Consider the following 19,685-nt stretch of genomic DNA (forward strand, 5'->3'; position numbering starts at 1 on the left):
ATCAACAGAGAGACTAGGTTTTTAAGAAGTTGAGAAACACTAAATTAGACCCTTATGAGACCTCAGTCATTGATTCAGATTGCTTCTCTGATATTCTATGCCTCATAGTCACTCTCCACAATACACTTCTTTGAAAAGAAACAAATTTCTGCCCTCTTCTAGAGTAGCCTTCTGGTATACCATAAAGAAACCAAAAGACTCTGCAGAAGAAACTGTGCCCTGATCTCAGATAAGACAATTGCTTTCTATGGATCCTGATTTGTTCATCTGAAAGAATGGATGCATAGACTTTGTATTCATCTGCAAAATGACTGCACAGGATTAGATAATATCAACCTATATGAATGGATTTCTCTTCCACCTCGAAAGTGGATGAACTTCTCTTCCACCACAAAAATGAATGAGTTTCTCTTTCCTCTTGAACATACACACTCTTCTTTATGCTACCTTCTCATACTGACATTTTAATGTCTTACATATTATATCAAATATATACTTTTATGACTTTTTTCCAACCAGTTCCCACCAACACCAAAAAACTTAAAAGGTATTCTTACTCTCATTTGATTGTTTTAGGTCACTTACCTAGAATATTCCTTGTCCCCATCACAGAGATTTTGCTCTAAAATTTCTATTTTACTTACCTCTAAATTTCTATTTAACTGCTTTCAAATTCATATCCATCTCTGTTGTAATTTTTAAAAATTTAATTCAAATCCAATATTTCTGAAGTTATTCTGTACAAGAGTAATTTATTTTCTTTAACAGTTTTTGGTACAAAAACTTATGCCATGATTTGATTCTTGTATTACCTGACCTTAAGTATTTAATCTCTTACATCACCCTCAAGTAAGATATATGTGCTCTGGGGCTCTGGGTGCTTCACTTCAGTGGTTTTCTCAGAGTTCCCATAAAAAAGTTTAATGGCCAATTTTCCATGATCAATGTTATTTCTAAATATTTTTATATTAATCATAGAAGATCCAAGCCTTCAGAAACTAGTTAGATAAAAAGTCGTATTACACAAACTAAAATAACATGATCTCAAAAAGTTGTGAAAAACGTGATTCTGTTGTCTTATTAAACTGCTACAGAGAATTTAGTCATATAACGCTAAAAACAGAAATTAATTCAGCCACTCCATATTTTCAGATTTGAATGGACATAGCAATTTTTGATTCAAAAGATACCATGCAATGCATAAATACATAATGGAAAAGATTGAGTAGTAATTACGTTAGCCAAGAAGTAGATACAATTAGAATTGACTGTCACTAATGTCTTTTCGGTTTTGTTATTTTTGGTCCATACCTGGTAGTGCTCAGGAGTTGCTCCCTATGTTCAGGGATCTCTCCAGGAGGTACTACAAGGATCATGTGGTACTGGGAATCAAGTCAGTCCCCCCCAACCCCCCCCAGGAAAGTATGCATTCCAGCCTTTGATCTATCTCTCCAGTTAAAAGGAGAGTCTTCTAAAATGCATGTAGATCTTAGAAATTTAATTATCTTCAGATAATTTTCATTGCACATCTTGGATTCTGGACATGTGGCTAAAGATCTTTTACTGGCCATATTTACTAGCTCTCTAAAACTGTTCCAAAAGTCACCTTGTAAGGTATTCTAAAAGTATCTTGTTTATTCATCTTCTTATTTGTTCCACTTCTGTCCATCACTATAATGTAAGTTCCGTGACTAGAGAATTTTGGTCATTATTTGTCACTACTGTAGCTTAGTCACTTCTGCACTGCCTTGTTTTAATCACAACTGTGATGGTGTAATAACGGAGGTGGTTATTAGCTATCTTGGCTAATAGCTGTCTTTTAAATAGGTCAATAAAATCCTGGCATCACTTGGATGGAGCTGCGGGGCATCATATTAAGCGAAGGAAGTCAGAGGGAAAAAGGACAAATAAAGGATGATCTCACCCATCTGTGGTACATAGGGGAGCAAAAGAAGACTCGACAGCATTGAATGAGGGCAAACCTTTGTCCTCGAATTAAAAAACTGAAATACCAAATGGAAGAAGGGGATGATGTGATGAAGAAGCAGGGACTGTGGGAAAGAGTCTTGGGCACATAAGTGGTGGCAAAGGTGCAGTAACTTTGCACGTCAATCACACAAATGTTAACACTACTGTAAACTTGTTAAACAAACTATTATAATAATTAAAATATCTTGCCCACACGCCAAAGCCTGGTAAGCTACCCGTGATGTATTCAATATGCCAAACACAGTAACAACAAGTCTCAAAATGGAGACATTACTGGGCCAGATCAATGATAATAGATTAAATTAAAATGCTTCAATGAAACCAATCTTTGTGTCAACTAAAACAACCCACTTTTTCCTCTCTGTTCCCTCTCACAGTAGGTCTACTATTAGACCTCCCAAAAGAGAAAAGTTGATCTGTTCTGGCAGACTTTAAACATGTCTTCCTTAAAACTACACAGTTACTCAGCTTTCTTAATACTAAAATGTGAGACCCCAAATAACAGTGTTCTGAGCTAAAAATATATTTTCACTGTTGGGAGGATCTGGGATTCCCTTAGCTGCACTCAGCTACCCACCACTACAGCAATTCTTGGTCCAGATGTGAGGCTCTGGGGATGTGCATGTACCTGGCAGTGTGGTATTGCTCCAACTGCATTTGCTGGAGTGACAGCACAGCGATAGGGCATTGGCCTTATGCAGCCAGCCCAGCCAGGCCAAGTTCGATTCCTCTGCCCCTCTCGGAGAACCCAGCAAGCTACCAAGAGTATCTCAACCGCATGGCAAAGCCTGGCAAGCTACCTGGGATGTATTAAATATGCCAAACACAGTAACAACAGTCACACAATGGAGACATTACTGGGCCCGCTTGAGCAAATCGATGAACAACGGGAGGACAGTGACAGTGACAGTGGATTTGCTGGCTAGCACAAGAGCTGTGCCTTTTGTGCTGAACCTAGTGTCTTCACATGCATACCAGCCCTTGACGCTCTCTTCTTGGCCCTACTCAAGCAAGGCTTTTTAAATCTATATATAATATAGATTTCTGACTGGGCAGGAAAAAGTAGGAGGGAGGTGGTTCTAAAAAAAGACTTTGAAAATGTACGCTGCTTTTGCAGTAAAAAGGAAAAAAAATACCTTCAAAACAAGACTATTTCCATAAATCTTAGCAACTCCGATCTGAAAGCTTATTTTTGAGGTATTTTTTTATTCACATGCCTGGGCAAAGCTGAAAGAAATGATTCTCTCCACTGCTGTACAAACTTTTATCTAAAAATGATAGCACATATGTCTTATGAAAAAATAAAATGTCCTTCCATTTCTGGGTCAGTCAGGCCATTTTTACAGTATTAAAGTTTCCAAGGTCGATTTCTACCTTATGCTTTTCTTTGCCTGCACAACAAATTCAGATCACACACAGAAAACAAGCCTAGCTATGTGAGTTAGGTAGGAACACCGTATCTAGAGCAGTGTATGTTGAGAGAAAATATTCAGAGTTTTGTGGGGGTTGGCACACCTGACCGTCTTCAGGGGTCACTCCCAGTGTTTGAAGAACCATACAGTGCCAGGGATCAAACTCTGGGTTCCTGCCTACAATTCATGCAGTCCGAAAATCTGAGTCACTCCTCCTCCCTACTTCCTCTTATCTGTACATTAACGATCCTCTTAGAGGGACTGCTTATTATATTATTGATTGCAATTAATGCTGTGACTCTTACTATTTTATTATTACATGTTTGCTTTTGTAGTGATTGTTTTGCCAATGCTCACGCAATGATGTAAAATACGCTGAATAGACTAAACACTGAATATCTTTGAAACCAAACTTGCCTGGAAAAACTAAGAAAGCATTCTAACATTCCTCTAGTTGTTATTAAACTGGATCACTTGGTCACTAGACTTCCTGTTAATCATCGATTTGCTCAAGCGGGCACTAGTAATGTCTCCATTTGTTCCTGTCGAGTGCTAGTGTAGCCCGATGGCATCTGTTTGTTCTAGGAACACGAAGAGCCTCAAACCAACCAATAAACTGGATATTCAAATTAAAAAACCCTTTAAACTTGGTAGTTATTTTGATTGAGAAAAGCTTATGCTTTCCATTCGATCATGTTTGTGAAGGGGAAAAAGTAGAAGCACATTGATGCCATCTAAATTTTATATCTAGACATATAAAGGCTAGAATTCAGACTGCTTTTTTCTTTTCTTTTTTTTTAAAGTTACAAAGTTCATGATTGGGTTTCAATCATACAATGTTCCAACACCCATCCCTTCACTAATGTACTTTTCCCATCACCAATGTCCCCAGTTTCCCTGCCCCCACCACTGTCTGCTTCTATGGCAGGCACTTTACTTCTCTCTCTCTCTCTCTCTCTCTCTCTCTCTCTCTCTCTCTCTCTCTCTCTCTCTCTCTCTGTGTGTGTGTGTGTACTTTTGCTATTATAGTTTTCACTACAAGTACTGAGAGGTCATCATGCTTGTTCCTTTAATACCTCCTTTCAGCACTCAGTTCTTGTCCAGAGTGATCATTTCCAACTGACATTGTCACAGTGATCCTGTCTCTCTCCTAACTGCCCTCCCACCAACTCCCTGGATTAGGCTTCCAACCATGGAACAGTTCTCCCAGCCCTTGTTTCTGCTGTCCGTGGGCATTACAGACTGGATTTTTCTAGAGATAGCAAATAAAATGACTACTGGCATTTTTAATAGATATTGTCATATTTTCTCTAGATTTCTTCCTAAATCATATTATTTAGCTCTCAAAGAAATAATCATGAACACAAAAGTAAAGACCAAAGTCACACAGGCATTGAACGGTGCAACCATGGTACAAACTCAGACACGATTCCTTGGTTTTGCTTGTCTTACCTATATTGCAAGGCTCTCAAACTGACATAACTTCTTAACTGATTACCTATAATATGATCAGTCCAATAGGGAGAAATGGGACCTTCACTGAAGTGAGTCTAAGCCTAATTTAATATGTCAAAACAGTACATTCTCTCTTGATGTATTCTTTGCCTACTTTACCTTATGAGAATTCTCTGACAAAGAAGTTCAAAAAATTCATCAAAACCTTATTCTCTCATCCCGTTTTCCCCCATTTGAAAATTAATAGCATTATAATTAATGCTTTCAAGCTTAAAACGTTATAATAAATCAAGTATTTTATTCATATATATTATATATAAGTTAACAGTATAATATAAAATAAGGAATTAGAATTAACCTAACAGAATAATAATACAGAGAAAAATGTTTCAAGAAGAACTTCTCAAAGATAGAGCATGTAAATACTTGATTAATAATTCAGAATAGTAATTTTCAGGTATCTAGGAGTATATGTAATTTTCTAAGTAAAGTTCCTTGTGTGCAGGGTCAGAAATAAAAGAATATTCATTCTGAAACAATTTAGTTAACTGCTCTTTGAGTATTATTGCTCAGCCTCCAATTAAATGCTGACTCATATTAAAGAAATATCCTCTAAAATTTTTCTTTATTTTGGTTTTTTAGGGTTCTTTTGGGTTTTTTTTTTTTTTTTTTTTTTTTTTTTTGCTTGTCTGTTTGATATTGGATCACACCAAGTTGTGCTCAGGGCTTACTCCTGAAACTTTTCTTTAAAAGATGATCACACAGCAAGAATTCCATAAAGAAATAAGTGAACAAGTAGGTCAAAGTGGAGATTTGTTTCTAAAGAGGATAAAGTCCACATAATAATAATCATAATGACCCTGGTAGAGACAGTTCTTTTTTAATTACAACTGGACTTTTTTTTAAAATAAGATGAGACTTTGGGATCTGCCATGTGTATTGCACCAACATTACTTGTACCAATCAATCAGAATGTCTTAAAAGTTTTTGAAAAATCTTTGAAAATTATGTTCTGATATTAGGTGTATTCTTCCACAGGCATATACTCTTGCTAGATAAATCACTTTTTTTGTACAGTTACAACTTTTCCCCTCTAAGATGCAAAAACAATTTCACTTCCAAAAATAACATGACTAGTCTAATAAAGATGTGCTTTTTCTGATTGTTTTTCTTTAAATTTCCAAACTTTTAGTGAATACAGTTCTCCAAATGGCCATTCAATATTTCCAAGTATCTTTTATATTAAAATATTCTGGGTTGGAGCAATAGCACAGCGGGTAAGGTGTTTGTTTGCCTTGCACATGGCCAACATGGCCAACCTGTGTTCAATTCCTCCGCCTCTCTCAGAGAGCCCAGCAAGCTACTGAGAGTATCTCGCCTGCACAGCAAAGTCTGGCAAGCTACCCATAATGTATTGGATATGCCAAAAACAGTAACAACAAGTCTGAACAATTTGTTGTGAAATGTTACTGGTGCCCGCTCGAGCAAATCGATGAACAACGAGGACAGTGCTACAGTGCTAAAATACCCTGTTATTTTCCCATAATCTGAGTCTTCGAATAACAATGTGATATCTATAAATCTCATAAAATATTTTGAAATTCTCAAATGGATATTAATGAATATGCAAGTTAATAAAAATATTTAAAATATATGCATAAAGTTAAACTTTTAGAAATAAAATGAAATGCTTTATTAAAATATAACTTTAAAAATTCCTCAATTCCAAAATTATTAACTGATGAGTTTATATTCATATACTAAATTTTTAATCAAGAAATAGAGAAAACCTTAGGAAGACTTGATTAACTTACACAATTCATTCGTCTAATAAATACTCTGCACAATTAAAATGCCATTTTACTACATTACATTATACTATATGACAATTCATCGTCTTGTGCCTTAAGAATATAAAATATATTAGGAAAAGATTAGAAACTACGCACAAATATGAAACTACAACTTTTAACACTTTAAACAAAGGGAGATTAATTTTGAGTGCCTATTTTTTTGGATGTCGGAGGACACACTGCAGTGCTCCAGGGCCATAGCCAGAGGTGTTCCAAGGCTCAAACTTAGGCATTCAGTAGGCAAAGCATATTCTCAGACTGTTGTGCCATCACTCTAGGTCCTAAAACAAGTTTTATAATAATGAAATGCAGGAGTCAAAGTGATAGCATAAGGTTTTAGGCACTTACCTTGCACGTGGCCAATTTAGACACAAGCCCCAGCATCACATATGGTCCCTGAACACCACCAGACGTGATCCCTGAGCACAGAGTCAGGAGTAAGCCCTGAACACTACCGGGTAAGCGCCCAAACTAATAATAGCAACAATAATGTTAATAATGTACAGAGAAGTATGTCACTTTACAGAGAGCATGCTATACCCTTGCTCACGGTTGGAAAACTGTAATAAAGACTCTTTGGAAAAGATGCTGAGGAATTGGAGATTAAAAGGGTAAATAGGCACAGACACATTAAAATATGATTTCAAACATGAGGGACAGGACAATTCAAAAGCACTGGAATTCATTTGAGAAAGCAAAGTAAGTTAGTTTATGTCTAGAGAAATATGAATGAGATTCAAAGATGATACTTTAAGACAGGGAGGAGTTAAATCATCAAATGTTGTGGATGCTACTCTAAGGAATGGATAGTTAATGAAAGTCATATGGATTTTAATCACAAGAACAGGACTTCATCAAATTAAGTGAGGACTAATTTAAAGGTGACAAAAAATACAGGAGCCGGAAAATCATTCCCGTATGCCTTCAAGAAATTAGGACAGCAAATTCTGTCAATGGGGTCAGAGAGAAGAAATTACATTTGAGAATGATTTGGATAAAAAATACATAGAATATGGTGACAAGTTTGATGCTGAGGATGAAAACAAGAGAATCTCAGATGATTCTCCATTTTAGTTGGGGTGACAGAAGACTGATGACACTTCCATGGAGATCAGCAATTTGCGTGAAGAAGCAGGTATTGGATGGAATAATATATAATTAGTCCTACTAAGGCTTAAATGCTTTGATGACATCCAAGAAAGATTGTGTATATGCAGAAAATTCTGTAAATCTGAGTTGCAAGAAGAAAGTTGAGCTTGGAACTGAGTTTGCTTCATAGGGGCTGTCATAATACCATAGATAGTATGACTAGGAGAAACTAATTTTCTTTCCATTCTGGAAGTCTGAGATTAAGGTCTGGATGGGTTAATAGCTCGCGAGATCTCCCTTCCTCCTCTAGAGATGGGTGCCTTCTTCCTCTTAGGACATGGCCCTGTTGGATTAAGTCCCCACCCTTGTTAGCCTCCTTTGACTCAATGACCTCTTTAAAGGACTTTCTTCAAATCCAGTCTTGTTGTGAGTTAACACTTGAATATAAGAGCTAGTGCACTATCTGGCAGAAATGGAGACCACCAGACAGACATTGACTATCATCACTTCACAAATGGCCTGGGTTTGAAGTGCTGGATTATCCATGCAGCCATCCAGAAAGCACTGGAAAAAGAGTGTGCATGGCAGACTTTCTCTAGTTGGATGATGCAGCAGACCAAATCATTAGGCCCAGCAAGTAGAGACTAAGCACTTGACCACAACACATAAGTCAACAGAAAATTAGGTTGTGAAGGGCTCACAAAACGCCACTAAGACTTTATTGAATTTCCCAAAGAAATGGGATTAAGCCATGCTAGCTGACTTCCAGGGGCATGTTATTTCATGATGGGGAACAAGAATGTCCCAGAAATGTTCTCAGGACATCAAACATATCTCCAAATCTTATGGATCACATCCCAGGGAACCTTTAATATCCTTATAGAATAAACCATGCTATTTGTGACTCTGAAGGATGAAGGTGGAAGCAGCTGCCCCAGCTGTGACTTGAAAGTGTGGTTCTGGGGAAGCGAGTATTTCAAAGCCAGCTTTACCTTCTTCCTATAAACCTGCCCCTCCGGCTGTGTTCAAACACATGGACTGTTCACTGCACAACACGATTATCCAGCTCTCACCAGAGGGCTCTGCAAGAACAAAAGGCTGAGGGGCAAAGAGAATTTTTATTATTAGGTTGCTATTCTTATGAAACATTCATATAGTATAGGAACTGCTTTGCCGTTAAAAGAAACGCTGTTAAAGGCACTCTATGAAAAACATGCTTACACGGTCTTGAAAGTAACTGTGCATAAATTCAGGCAAATATTTTAAATAAAAATATTAAAGGTCAAGTTAGAGACTCGGTTCAGAACCCTGTTTTCAAATAGTAAGCAAGGTTGGGGGGAGGGATGCAGATATTCATTTGCCTAATTTGAAGTTGCACAGGTATGAATTTGAGCCCTTGGTTCTATGTCAAGAATTAATTTTATTTGGCACAAGTGCTGATGTCTGTGACTCTCGGTTTTGCTTCAGCTAGTGTGATGCTTTTCACAACTATAGGCCCAGTGAAGGCAGGGAGTTGAAGGACACGGCGGGTGTGCACAGAGCACCTGGATACTTATGTTCTGAATACCATCAGGCCTCTTTCTCTCTACTCTCCTACCCCCTCCCCCCCGCCAGAACTCTCGCTTGTATGAATAAACCACAGAAGGAAACAGTTTGGAGGGTCCTCAGGAAAATGAAAAGAAAACTATTGGATGATCCAGTCACCCTACTTCTGGGTGTTGGTCTATCCAAAGAATATGAAATGATCAACTCAGAAGAATCTAAGCATCCTATTTTGTCACAGCAGCATTTACAATATCCATGATAGGGAAATGACTATTCCGTTTATTAATAAATGACTGATAAAATGTGACCTATGATGCAACGGAATACAATACTTAAGAGTACAGAACGACTTTGTTTTTTGTTTGCTGCAAAAACGAAAGAAATCTGAGGGAATTCTGAACTATGAAATTAATCTGAAGGAGAAAGACAAATATCAGATGATAGTACTTAGTAGCTAGCTGTTCACAGATTGGTACTTTATATAAGAAAGTTATCTAAATAAAATAACTTATACTAAAGCTGATAGTCTGTGTAGGAGCAGGATGAGGAGGACAGAATTAGTAGCCTTAAATCACATTGTTCCAAATAGTTGACATGTGGGGGTAAGAAGGTCCATGAGTGGATAGGGCAGAGTTCTGTGTTTAAGAATGACCTGGAGCTTAGGATGGAAAAAGGACAGAGAAGGAAAGAAATCAAAGGAGGAAGGAAGAAGATGAGAAATGGAAGTAATAGAGAAATAAGGGTTGGGACCTGAGTTATTCTGGTGATTTGGGTGAAGGGTGTAGCCAAATATCTGAAGCAAAGACACAACAACTTTGAAAACATGAGATCTAACTGCAACCACTGAATTTTATGATGTTCCTGTCAACACAGGGGGATGGAGTATGGAAAAACCAGAAGAAGCAAATTGGCACAGATGGTGCGATTGATGTTGAAATATTACATGCCCAAAACGCAACAATCAATAACTTTGCAAATCACAGTTCTTTAACTAAATAAAAAAATCATTAGCAAAAATTAAAGTCACAACAAAAGAAATAAGAATCACTGTCCACCAAGCATCAACGAAGCCAGAACAGGTAGAGTGAGTAAAGAGAAAAGGCTGGTCTCCAAGCACAGGAAAGCATCAGAACACAATAGCCTTGCTTCTCCCAGAACTCACTCTATTCTTTGAGGCTTTCCCCTCTTTCAGGACAATCAGCACCTCACTGTGTTTCTTCCTGCCCTAACTGGGTTTTTTTTGGCCACACCCAACAGTGCTCAGGGATTACTTCTAGTCTGTATTCAGGGTTGCTTCTATCAATGGTCAAGGAACGTGCATCGCTGGGGACAGAACCCAAGACTCCCGCATTCCCATATACTCCGGCCCTTTGCACTATCTCTCTGGCCTGACTCAGAGGGTTAACTGGTTTCCCTAGTTTTCTTTAAACTCTTTGGGCTTTGTTAGTCTTGGGTAAAATGTTCTCAGATATTCCTTCAGTCCTTCTGCACTCCCTAATTTAAACCAGGGTAGAGTCATAGCTTCTTGTTCCTTTTTAAATACCCAAACTCCCTCCCATTTTGTCTCATTTAAGTCTTGACTTTCTTCTCCAATTTGCCACACACCCCCTCCTGCTACCTCAGCACCAGACCATCTCCAGTTTGGGAACCTGGCTTTGGGTGAAGAGCAAAATGTGCTGTTTCATGTCTTTCCTCTCCTATTCCTAATCCCTATTAATTTTGGAGTAAGAGGGGAACGAAAGAGAAAGGCAGCACTCACAGTCCATGGGGCAAGCAGCCACAATCCTTGGCCATGGGCTCTGCTTTCTCATCAGAGCTGCCATCATTGTTACCTGGGGGCCTCTTGGGCAGCCTGAAGGACCTTCCATTAGAGACACCGCTTGGGGCTGCATCACAAGTAATTACCTTCCATCCATTTGTCTGAACTCTGAAAACCCCACACGGTTTATCCTCACCAAAAAACTGGGGGCATGGGGTGCGGGTTGCTCTCCACATCCCCTCTTCTCCATCCTGCATGGGCTTTTCATCTTGTAACAGAAGCCTAGACAGAATCAATGAACCCTTTCAGACCTAACCTGGGAATGAAACAACTGTCTTCCACGCACACATCCAAAGAAAAGACTCAGAATTTCTTGCTTTACTGGACTGTGCAGAAATAAGTGGGTACAGTGGAGGCACCGCATGCCTTATGAGACTGATGACTCTCAAATATTCCATTTCCCCCCCACGTGCAACTATGTATTTGAGCCCATTAGGGGAGAAACGCTTGGTATACCATAGTCACCCATCTGTTTCTGGATCTCCAGTTGCTGTTTAATTTTGTTCTTTTTATGGAGGGGTGTATTACAATAAAGGATACCTGTTATTTTTCAAATTTCTTTATTTTTTTAAGGCGCTGTGATTTACAAAGCTGTTCATGATAGAGTATCGGGCAATGTCCCTGTACCAATCCCATGAGTATCAACTTCCCCCACCAATGTTTCCCGGTTCCCTCCCACTCTCCAGCCTGTCTCCTGTTGGGTTTAGAATCTGAGAAGTAGGTAGTCAACTCCAGGTCGACAAGTTTCCTCAAATTGCTTCCTCATCCAAAGCCATTTTTAGTCCTCTCCCTTGTCCTCTCAGTTATTTGCTTCTTCCAACTGTTGCCACCAAAGCCAGGTGCAGTGCCCGAGAGCAGCTCCAGGGTCCACCTCCCTCTCAGGCCTAAAGTAATAGGTCCTATGCCCAGGTCTGTGTTAAGTAAAACCCTAGAATTTCCTGCCAGGGCCCTACTGCATTCATTCGTACATTTCCACTCAAAGAAAATCTCCTATTAAAGCTTTAACTGAACACTTTGCTGAGCAAAGCAACAGATGGTGCATGGGCCTATGCACAATTTTAAATGAGTCAAAAAGTATGTTAGTAGTAATAAAATAACAATAAAGTTTCAGCAGTATAACAGAATATCCATGTCCAAATGAGCCGGATCAAATCATTTTTTAAATATCCTTTGGGGCTTTTTTATGATCCATCAAATAAAGCCATTTTTATTACTTTTAGGGTTTTAAAAATCTGAAATAGTATAATCAAATTGATCACTCATCTAATTCACCAGACTTGGTTCCAGATGACTTTTGTTTATTTTCACTAATTAGGTTAGCCCTGAATATCCTCAGGGCGACCATTGAGGATGTTTGAAAATAATGCTTCCTATTCTAAAGGCAACACAAACAAAAACAAAACAAAGAAATGAATTTGGCAGACATGTTCATTTCTACCATGGCAACAAATAGCCCCAAAGATTCAGTGGCTTAGAACTACAAAGATCTTCCTCTCTCATAGAGCACACGGGCTGCAGAGTTGCTATAGTCCTGATGGTCCCCCTATAGACAGTCCACAAAGCAGTGCTGGACACTGAATCACATCATCTTCTCATTCTGAAGGTGAAGGAGCCTTCCTTCACCCTCCCAACCTCCCCCGGCATACACACACACACACACACACACACACACACACACACACACTCACACACACACACACACACACACAGAGCACAGAGATTACTGTGCTCCCAGAAGCAAGCAAGGCACATAAGGCAATGTAAACCACAAGCGCATGGAGAAGGTTCTGCCTGGTAGAGAAGTTGATTAGACTACAGAAAAAAAAATTGGAAGTTTTGCTTTTTTTTTTATTAGTGAGACACCATGAGGTACAGTTGTAGATTTACAAATTTTGTGCTTGGGTTTCAATTATACAATGATCAAATACCCATCCCTCCACCAGTGCCCATTTCCCACCACTACAGATCCCAGTATCCCTCCCACCCCCCAAGAATTGGAAGATTTGAGGCAAAGTGTATGGATATCACTTGTGTTACCTGTCATCCTGTGGCTCATCGATCTGCTCGAGAGGGCACCAGTAACGTCTCTATTCGTCCCTGTTGCGAGCTAGTGTAGCCCAATGGCATCTGCTCACTCCAGGAACACAAAGAGACCAAACTGTTTGTTCTTCTTCGTCAAGACCCTGAATGAACAAAAAAGAGAATATATAATGTTCAAAAAGAAATGAAGGGAAGGAATAGAATACAATCCACCATACAGTGTAAGATAATGGAAATATCTTAGGTTTATTTGTCAGGGTTTGTGTTGTTGTTTTGCTTTGTTTTGGGGGTTCTTTTAGGGTTTTTTGGGAGGAGGAACACCTGGTAGTGCTCACGGCTTAAGCTGACTCTATATACTCAGTGATCACTCTTGGTAGGCTCAGGGGACCTTATGACATCCCAGGAATCGTACTCGGGTTGGATCAGTAGTATGCAAGGCAGATGATCTACCCTCTGTACTATTGCTCTGGTGTGACAATGGAAATATCTTAAATACGAAGATACATTACTGCAGAGACTATTTTTAGATCTGTAATAAATATCAGATGTGCAAATTATGTTAAGGAGATAAAATCAGATCAGTTATATACATTATATACCTCATACATTTTAATGTTCTAAAATTATATAAAATCTCTGTATAGTATAGACTTCATTATTTTCTGAATTTTTCCTTTTTCACTCAATATGTGAGATGTTGTGAAGTAGCTTATTAGCAAATAAATATTGTGAAATAGCTATTGGCTGTAAATTTTATTTCTGCTGAATTGCCTCATATGGTAAAATTCTATACAATATTTCTTTAACTTTCTATAATATGGAAGAATAATTTAATATTCTAAGAATGAATCTGTCATAGAAAATAGTTATCCTTGTAAGGATACAAATATTTATGTTTATATGTTGTTTCTCAGTGAGGAAAATATAAAATAAATCTCTTAACCACTGAAGAATGGGGGTGAAAGATTGTAAAAGTATAAAGAGGTAAATGCTTTTTACTTATTAATTATCCAATTAAAATCTTAAAATTAATAATGTGCTCTCAATGGCTGAATTTCAGCCTTATTATAAAATGGTGTCACAAATATACTGAAGAATACATATTGAAGGATCCACATGTGCTCTCTGAAAACTGGTCCACTAGTCCACTAAGCCACATATCTTGACCAACATAAAGTTGCAAAATAAAAGCATTCAAGGGGAAGGAGAAGTGATGGAAGGAACTGGAATTCTTGAGTGTGTAGTTAAATTTTTTCGGCTGTATATGATGTTTCCGCTCTTCACTGGCAAGAAATACACAAGTGGGCAAAAAATGTAATGTAGTCCTTAAAGTACAAGATATCATGCTGTTAAGAACCCAAACTAAGACCCACACTGAAGAAAGTTGTGAGGCAAGGAAGCGGGATGATAATGATTACTCTGCTCCATCCCGCTGGTAGGCTGATGGAATGAGAACTATCTGTCCTTTTCCTGTGGCTTGAACATGTCATTACCATGTGACAAGGAGCATCTCTGAGAAAAGTTCACATTTCTGAGAGCAAAATATCCAATTCAGGCTAGCTGGGTTTTGTGACTGCCCTAGTCTTCCCTACATCTACTATGATTCTCTCTCAATTTTGACAAAGAGACAACTGATAACAAATAAGTAAACTGGCAACTGATAACTGCTCAGTCACCTGATTTATGTTTCCTTCCCTCCTTGTTTTCTACCCCTACTAGTTGACACTGTCAAACTCTTTACTCCTTGGCATTTTGCCCTCATTGTGATGATGCATTACCTACTGTGTGCAAGACAAATCTAAAATAATCTCGAAATGTATCATTATCTCTGAGTGTCAAACATTAGGAAAAACAGGTTTCTGGCACTCTCAGGTTTACCTCAGAGTTCTAGATCACACAACCCACATATTAACAAAACAGGATCTTCCGATTCTACCTCTTAATTGACACCTCTCTGTTTCTTGATCTTAACTTTGAAAAAAAGACAAACAACAAAACAATATTTTATTTGGCATAAGCAACACTGTCTCTCTGGATCATTTGAAAGGAGTTCTAAACAAGAAGGGACAATGGCCAAGCATTTTCCTACCAGATTGCAAGGCAACTGGTAAAAAAGATTGGTGGGAGAGTTTTCAAAGTTTTCAAAGTACGTGTTTCTTCCTTGGTTCTTGTGCTAATGAAAAACACAAACGTGTTCATGATTTTCATGGTTCTCAAGCTCCATCCCAAAATACATCTTTCCATTATTTTGTAAAAAGTTGTAGAATTCATCTGTCTAGAATAACTTTTGCTTTTCTCATTTTTTGTAGGAATCAGGAAGTTATAGGCTGATATTTATATACTAGAACTAGTTAAATATTTTTAAAGCACGACTAAGCCAATATTTAAATATGTCAATATTTAAAAGTATACAGAAATTCCTGCAAATATTTATTGGGATAAAGAATCTACCAACACCTGCCCATCTCACTGACTCCTAAGTTGAGTATCTAAGAGATACACAATTCTAAAGTGGCTTAAAGTTTTACAAGGGCATTTCTTGCATCTGAAGCTTTCCAGTTTACACAAGCACAACACTTATTTTCTTAAATTGTCCAAATAATGGCAGGATTCATTTATAACAAATCTGACATTTCAAAAGAATAGTAGTCTGCCTTACATTCAAAGTAGCTGGAAACTAATATCTTATAATTGTTCATTGACGTGTGTTTAGCAATTTGTATTTTTAAAGGACGGTTTCTAGGAGTAAGTAAGAAGTATTACTTCACTCAAAATTTATACATTCTTTGGATTAAAGAAAGCTGCTGTAAGATAATACGATTTAATAAGAAAAATGCAAACTCATTCAGTTAATTTTAACTTAACTTTAACTTAAATGTGTAGGTACAGAAATAGGGAGCAGATAATGCGTTCTAGTCCCTAAAACATCATTTATATTGGGCAGCAGTACTCAATTATGAATTCACAATAAAGTGCATTTACATGTGTTTAAAGACTATACACTTAATTCTTCATTTTCTTTGATATTCTACTCACTTTTCTAGTTTTTTGAATGCTGATTATTTCCAAAGAATTGAGATAAATTTAAATGAATAAAATCAATCACAGAGAGGTTGGCAATCAAAGAAATGAGTCTTTCATACCTTTTTTTTAGTGTTATACGAAATAATAAAAAAATTCTGTATATTGCAATTAATTTCAGGGCAATCAGTGTTAGGGAATAGTTTTTCCCCAAGGTGCCCAGGTACGTTGCGCACTGGATCCGGGCAAATGTGGGGCATAGGATGACGGACGATGGAGAAACACCTCCCAGGAGCAGCTGATGGCTGTTCACTTTATTGCGAAATATATACATATTTTATAAAGGGTTTCAGCTTACAGGAAGGACCAATCACATAAAGTTTAGCATTATTGGCTTATTTTCTTCCCTACTCTGCTTTGCCCCGATCCGATCCCATTCGAGGCTAGATGCTGTGTTAGGATGACTTGCTGAGGGTACCTGACAGTTTCTGTAACTTGAAACTGTCCTCTGAGTCTCTGAGTCTTGGAGGAAGGGAGTATCTGGGCAAAGTTGGCAAGAACAGGGTGTCAGCACCAGGTGTCTGGCCTTGAGCCTCACTCAACCACCCTTAGTCACCTTACAGAAACTGTCATGTACACTTGGGTGCAATAAAACTCAGCTCCTGGAAGCATGCAGCTACATTCGCGGCCGTGCAACATCTTATTATCTCATTCCTACCTTGGACAAACTGGCAGGCTACCAAATGTAACCTGCCCACACGGCAGAGTCTGGAAAACTCCCCGTGGTGTACCCAATATGCCAAATACCAGTAACAATGATGGGTCTCATTCTCCTAACTCTGAAAGAGCCTTGAATATGGCACTTTTTAAAAAATCTCAGGGCTAGGACGAAGGAGACGTTCCTGGGTCCTGCTCGAGGCAATCGACAAATAACAGGATGGTTGTGATGTGACTCCCTTCCTCAGGGTCTCGCTTCAGGACCACTCTGAAAGGTCAAGTCTTATCTGCTCCAATGCCCTTCACCTTGCTCCAGAAATTGTCACATGGTAAAGAGAGAATCATTGTCACTTCTCCGTTATCTAGGAAAGGGCTCTTACTACTTGTGCTCTATGCAGTCTCAGTGAGTGACATGAACAGACTGCTAGGAAGTGACAGGAATGGTTTGAGGAAGCTGCAAGATACAGATAAGTTGTTTTCCAATGGACTCATGCCTAAACTGTGCCATGCCCATTCAAGTACATTAGTTTAGCCTGGTGTTCTTTAGAGCTCCAGAGGGTAGCAGATACTGATTTATCTTACATATAAATACAATCTCAGTCTGATTAAATAGATGGCCTAAATTAGAGATTGTTGAGCAGGAATTTAAACCTAAAGATGATGGAAATTCTTGCACTGCACTGCGCTGTCCTCCCGTTGTTCATCGATTTGCTCGAGCAGGCCTAGTAACGTTTCCATTGTGAGACTTCTTGTTACTGTGTTTGCATATCGAATACGCCAAGGGTAGCTTGCCAGGCTTTGCCCTGTGGGTGAGATACTCTCAGTAGCTTGCCAGGTTCTCCAAGAGGGGTGGAGGAATCGAACACAGCTCGGAAAATACCTGGAAAAAAAAAACATGCTTCTGTCGTTACAATAACTCCTCCAGGTAATCCAGGACAGATGCCGGGAGAAAGCAACATATAGTTATGGGTCCAGGTGAAAAGATTCTTTTTTGAAGAAAGGAGGGGAAATTGGGTTGATGACTAAGTCACAATAGATCATAGTCACTTGTGAATACTATTTCTGAAATTCTTAGTTCGTATTTTACTGTCAAGAATTTGCTCTGAAGGTATTATAGAATTAAGAAAATCTGAAAGAAGAAAAAAATGCCTTGTGAATCGAAATGAGAAAAGGCACATCTCATATTGATTTGTCACTCTTGGAATCTCATTAGCGATCAGATGGAACTTGATGACAGGCAACAAATAAACGGCATTTTCCACCATTCCAAGCTGCAGAAGTGCCCAAAGCTACCAAATACAGATTAGAACCACAATGCGCACAGTGTTCCTGAGGGAGGGGTGAAAAAAATGAGCTCCATATACAAGAATGTTTTGCTCTCTTTTCCTTTAGGCTGTTAAAGGATGCGCAGAATGAAGCTTATTTTAAAAGCTGGTATCAGAAGTTGTTGGCTGCTCTCCAATTCTGTGCCGGAAGAGCCCTAAGTGATGAGTTTTCCAAGGAGAAGAAACTTATCAAAGTCCTGGGAGATATTGGGGCAAAAGTCAAGTGTGCCAGTGAACCGCAGAGACAGGTTTGTTGAGAAACTAGTTTTTATGTTCTAAAGGTTCCCCCCCAAAAAATCTTCAATTAAATTTCATAGTTTAGAAAGCAAATTCCTTGACTACAGTTAGTCATGCGGTACTTAAGTCAATTACTTTTAAAAAGATATTTTGTTTGACTTAATCATAAACTTAATAATAGTGGCTACCATAGGAATGTGATTGTGGGTTTTCCTTTTCTTTTTTTCTTTAGGGGGAAGGTTTTGGTCACAATAGGTGATATTTGGTGCTCAGTAGACATTGTTGGCAGTGCTCAAGCCCATATATGGTACAGGGTATCAACCCATCGTCAGCTCTGTAAAAAGCTAACACCTTCACCCTGGGTTATTTCTGCATCATGGGACATGGTTTTATATCTCAGTCACCACGTAGCATACAGAAAATAAGTGACAAGATGAAAAGCTTGAAGGCAATTTGACTTTAGGTCAGGAGAAGTAATCCAAAAAAGGGCAACAGAAAACAGTATTCTGGGAGAAAGTTAAAGGGAAATTTTAGGATTGCAATGTTCACATTTATCTCCAGATTTTTCTAATAGTGCACCAATAAAAAATTACATTTTTATTGGTTTAAAATTTATTGGTTTAAAATTTTATCAATAATGGACTCATACATAATTCGAACATCACACGAAACTTAATTAAAGATAGAAAAATAAGGTGAGAGAGGGGATTAAGAGGTGAAGGAGGAAGAGGAGGAGGAGAAGGAATAATTAAAGGAAATTATAGTGTCATATAATACTTTGACAAGATCTATAGTTACAACATAGAGTCTCTTTTATTGCTGATTTTAATAATGGATTTGACTATTCCTTTTATTGATCCCAATGAAAGAGCATTTTTTCTTTTATCTGCCATTCTAGTTTCTTCTTCTGGTATAAGCAAGTTCTCTTAATTTTAGCAGTCTAATGCAAGGAGAAAGTGGTAGACTTTTATTGTACATGAGCATCATTCAGTATCTTGGGGTGCTAACTACTGAACAGGAGGTTGAGATAACAAAGTGACTAAACCACAAACCTTGCTTTCAAAGAAATCATGGTTTCTCTCCATCCACTAGTTAAAATCAACAAGGGATTTCAGCAAAATGATGTAAGAATAGTAACAAGCATCCCAGAATTCTTGTCCAGTCCATTGTTTTCCTTGCTGGA

General features: G+C 38.2%; 1 protein-coding gene across 1 annotated transcript in view; it reads left to right on the forward strand.

Moving 5' to 3' along the window:
• The window catches only part of PIK3C2G (phosphatidylinositol-4-phosphate 3-kinase catalytic subunit type 2 gamma), a 375,313-nt gene that overhangs the window by 206,887 nt on the left and 148,741 nt on the right, over positions 1 to 19,685 (forward strand). The window contains exon 19 of the mRNA XM_056134595.1: positions 18,333 to 18,513. Coding sequence (XP_055990570.1) covers positions 18,333 to 18,513 — 181 coding nt within the window. The remainder of the gene's footprint in view (positions 1 to 18,332; positions 18,514 to 19,685) is intronic.

This window comes from Sorex fumeus, unplaced genomic scaffold, assembly GCF_029834395.1.
Source record: "Sorex fumeus unplaced genomic scaffold, SorFum_2.1 ptg000100l, whole genome shotgun sequence".
Classification (NCBI taxonomy): Eukaryota; Metazoa; Chordata; class Mammalia; order Eulipotyphla; family Soricidae; genus Sorex; species Sorex fumeus.